The 1,951-nt window shown below is 43.8% G+C and overlaps 1 protein-coding gene across 1 annotated transcript; it reads right to left on the bottom strand.

Moving 5' to 3' along the window:
- Window positions 1–447: 447 nt before the first annotated feature.
- On the bottom strand, window positions 448–1,464 carry LOC120435324. The gene is made up of 2 exons (XM_039604698.1): window positions 1,187–1,464; window positions 448–1,095 (listed from the first exon to the last, which is right to left on the bottom strand). Exons 1-2 carry the CDS (start codon window positions 1,430–1,432, stop codon window positions 448–450), a joined length of 894 nt encoding a protein of 297 aa, XP_039460632.1. The 5' UTR covers window positions 1,433–1,464.
- Between the last annotated feature and the right edge of the window lie 487 nt (window positions 1,465–1,951).

A 1,951-nucleotide genomic window follows, 5' to 3' on the forward strand; every position in this document is an offset into this window, starting at 1 on the left:
ACAAAAAAGGTTTACATTACAGTTTTTTCTGATTGCTTAAGCACATTTTTTGTAATTATTGGCTATTTTTGTTAAACTCTACACACAAATAAGAAAACCTGTCACCCAATTATCATTGTAGTTCTCTTGCAAAAGCGAACACAGCTAGATTAACTCTTCACACCTTCGTAAAAATGGTGTTTTCGTATCAAACAGTACACACAAGCCATCATCTACTAAGCACACAATGCGCCAACTGCACACTGATGGTATGAATACAAAACACATCTGGCCTTTGCTTTCTCTGTGTACAGATGTCAATTTGAGGTCACACTTTTGTCATATTGTCATGTAAACATACAAGGATCCAAACTTCAAGTATTGGTGTTTATTCACACTCATCAAAACCAAGACAAAGTCAGAACACAAAATAGGAATTTCACAAAAAAAAAGGGGAAAAAAAGACAATCAGCCTACATCATGTCGTCTTTCTGGGTCCGGCCACAAAATTTCGTCCACATCGCATGCGATATCCTCCAGTCCAAGGCACCGGGGAAAATATCTCCTTGAATGCCGTATCCAGGCCTGGCATGATGCCTGGTCAATATCTCCACATGCCTCCTCCATTGCCTGTAAAAGGGCTACCTGTTGATGAGGATGACGGTTGTACACTTTCCAGCGCCAGGCAGAGAAGAACTCCTCGATGGGATTTAAGAATGGAGAGTATGGAGGGAGGTTGAGTGCCAAGAAGGATGGGTGGTCTGTAAACCAGTTGCGGACCAAAGCAGCCCTATGGAAACCAACATTGTCCCATATGATGACATATCGGGTCTGCTCTGGTCTCTGAACAGTGAGCATGTCATGCAAGGTGTCCAGGAATGCAATAATGTGTGCAGTGTTGTATGGGCCTATGGTTGCATGATGGTGAACAACACCATTTTGGCTTATAGCTGCACACATGGTTATGTTACCACCACGTTGTCCTGGGACATTGATGATGGCACGGTGTCCAATAATGTTCCTGCCACGTCTCCTGGTTTTACTGAGGTTAAAACCGGCCTCATCCACAAAAAGTAGCTCATGTCCCATTGCATCTGCTTCTAGTTCCATCACTCTCTGAACAAGACACAACAAATGCAACACATCAGGCCCATGCACAGCACTACAGTATGCACTTCCAAATTCAGAACCAATGACACTAGCTTACCTGCACATAGTCATATCGCAGTTGCTTTACGCGTTCTGTGTTTCTCTCGAAAGGAACTCTGTAAATTTGCTTCATTCTTATTCTGTGGCGCGCAAGTACACGACTTAGTGCAGAAATGCTTGCACTGTGTATATTTTGAAAGATGGTGTCATTATCAATTATGCGCTGCTGTATTTCACGCAGTCTTATTGCATTATTGGCAATCACCATGTTCACTATATGGGTCTCTTGCTCTGGAGTGAACATTCTGCCTCTGCCCCCAACATCTGGACGTCTAGCAATTCTGTAAAGTAAAAATTTCAGTATTTTTGCATGTATGGTACTGTTGTGTTTCTCATTAGAGTATGGCAGTGCTACAAAGTACTTACTGATTCTCATTTCGAAATGTCCTTATGATGCCTGCTACAGTGTAGCGGCTCAGTTTAGGCTGAACCCGTTGGCCAGCTTCCCTCAGGGTCATCCCATGGTTGATGACATGGTCCACTATTGTAGCTCTGATGTCATCAGTTATTCTGTTTCTTACTCTTCTTACCCTTCCCCTTTCCCCTCCTCATCCTCTTCTTGCTCCTCCACGTCCTCTTCCTCCAACTTCTTCACCTCCACGTCCTCTTCCTCCAACTTCTTCACCTCCACGTCCTCTCCCTCGGCCTCCTCTGATTCTCACTCTTCTCACTCTTGCTGCTCCTTCCATTGTACTCCACATAGACAGCTTACCTGTGGCCTGTTTATAGTGCTTAGGCTGATTGCAAAGTGGACTAATTATCT

The sequence above is a fragment of the Oreochromis aureus genome, linkage group 20 (assembly GCF_013358895.1).
Source record: "Oreochromis aureus strain Israel breed Guangdong linkage group 20, ZZ_aureus, whole genome shotgun sequence".
Taxonomy (NCBI): domain Eukaryota; kingdom Metazoa; phylum Chordata; class Actinopteri; order Cichliformes; family Cichlidae; genus Oreochromis; species Oreochromis aureus.

Coding starts and splice junctions, on each gene's coding strand:
- LOC120435324 (XM_039604698.1), bottom strand. CDS start 1,432: ATGTTCACTCCAGAGCAAGAGACCCATATAGTGAACATGGTGATTGCC. Junction 1,096..1,186: donor TGCGATATGACTATGTGCAG/GTAAGCTAGTGT, acceptor TGTCTTGTTCAG/AGAGTGATGGAACTAGAAGC.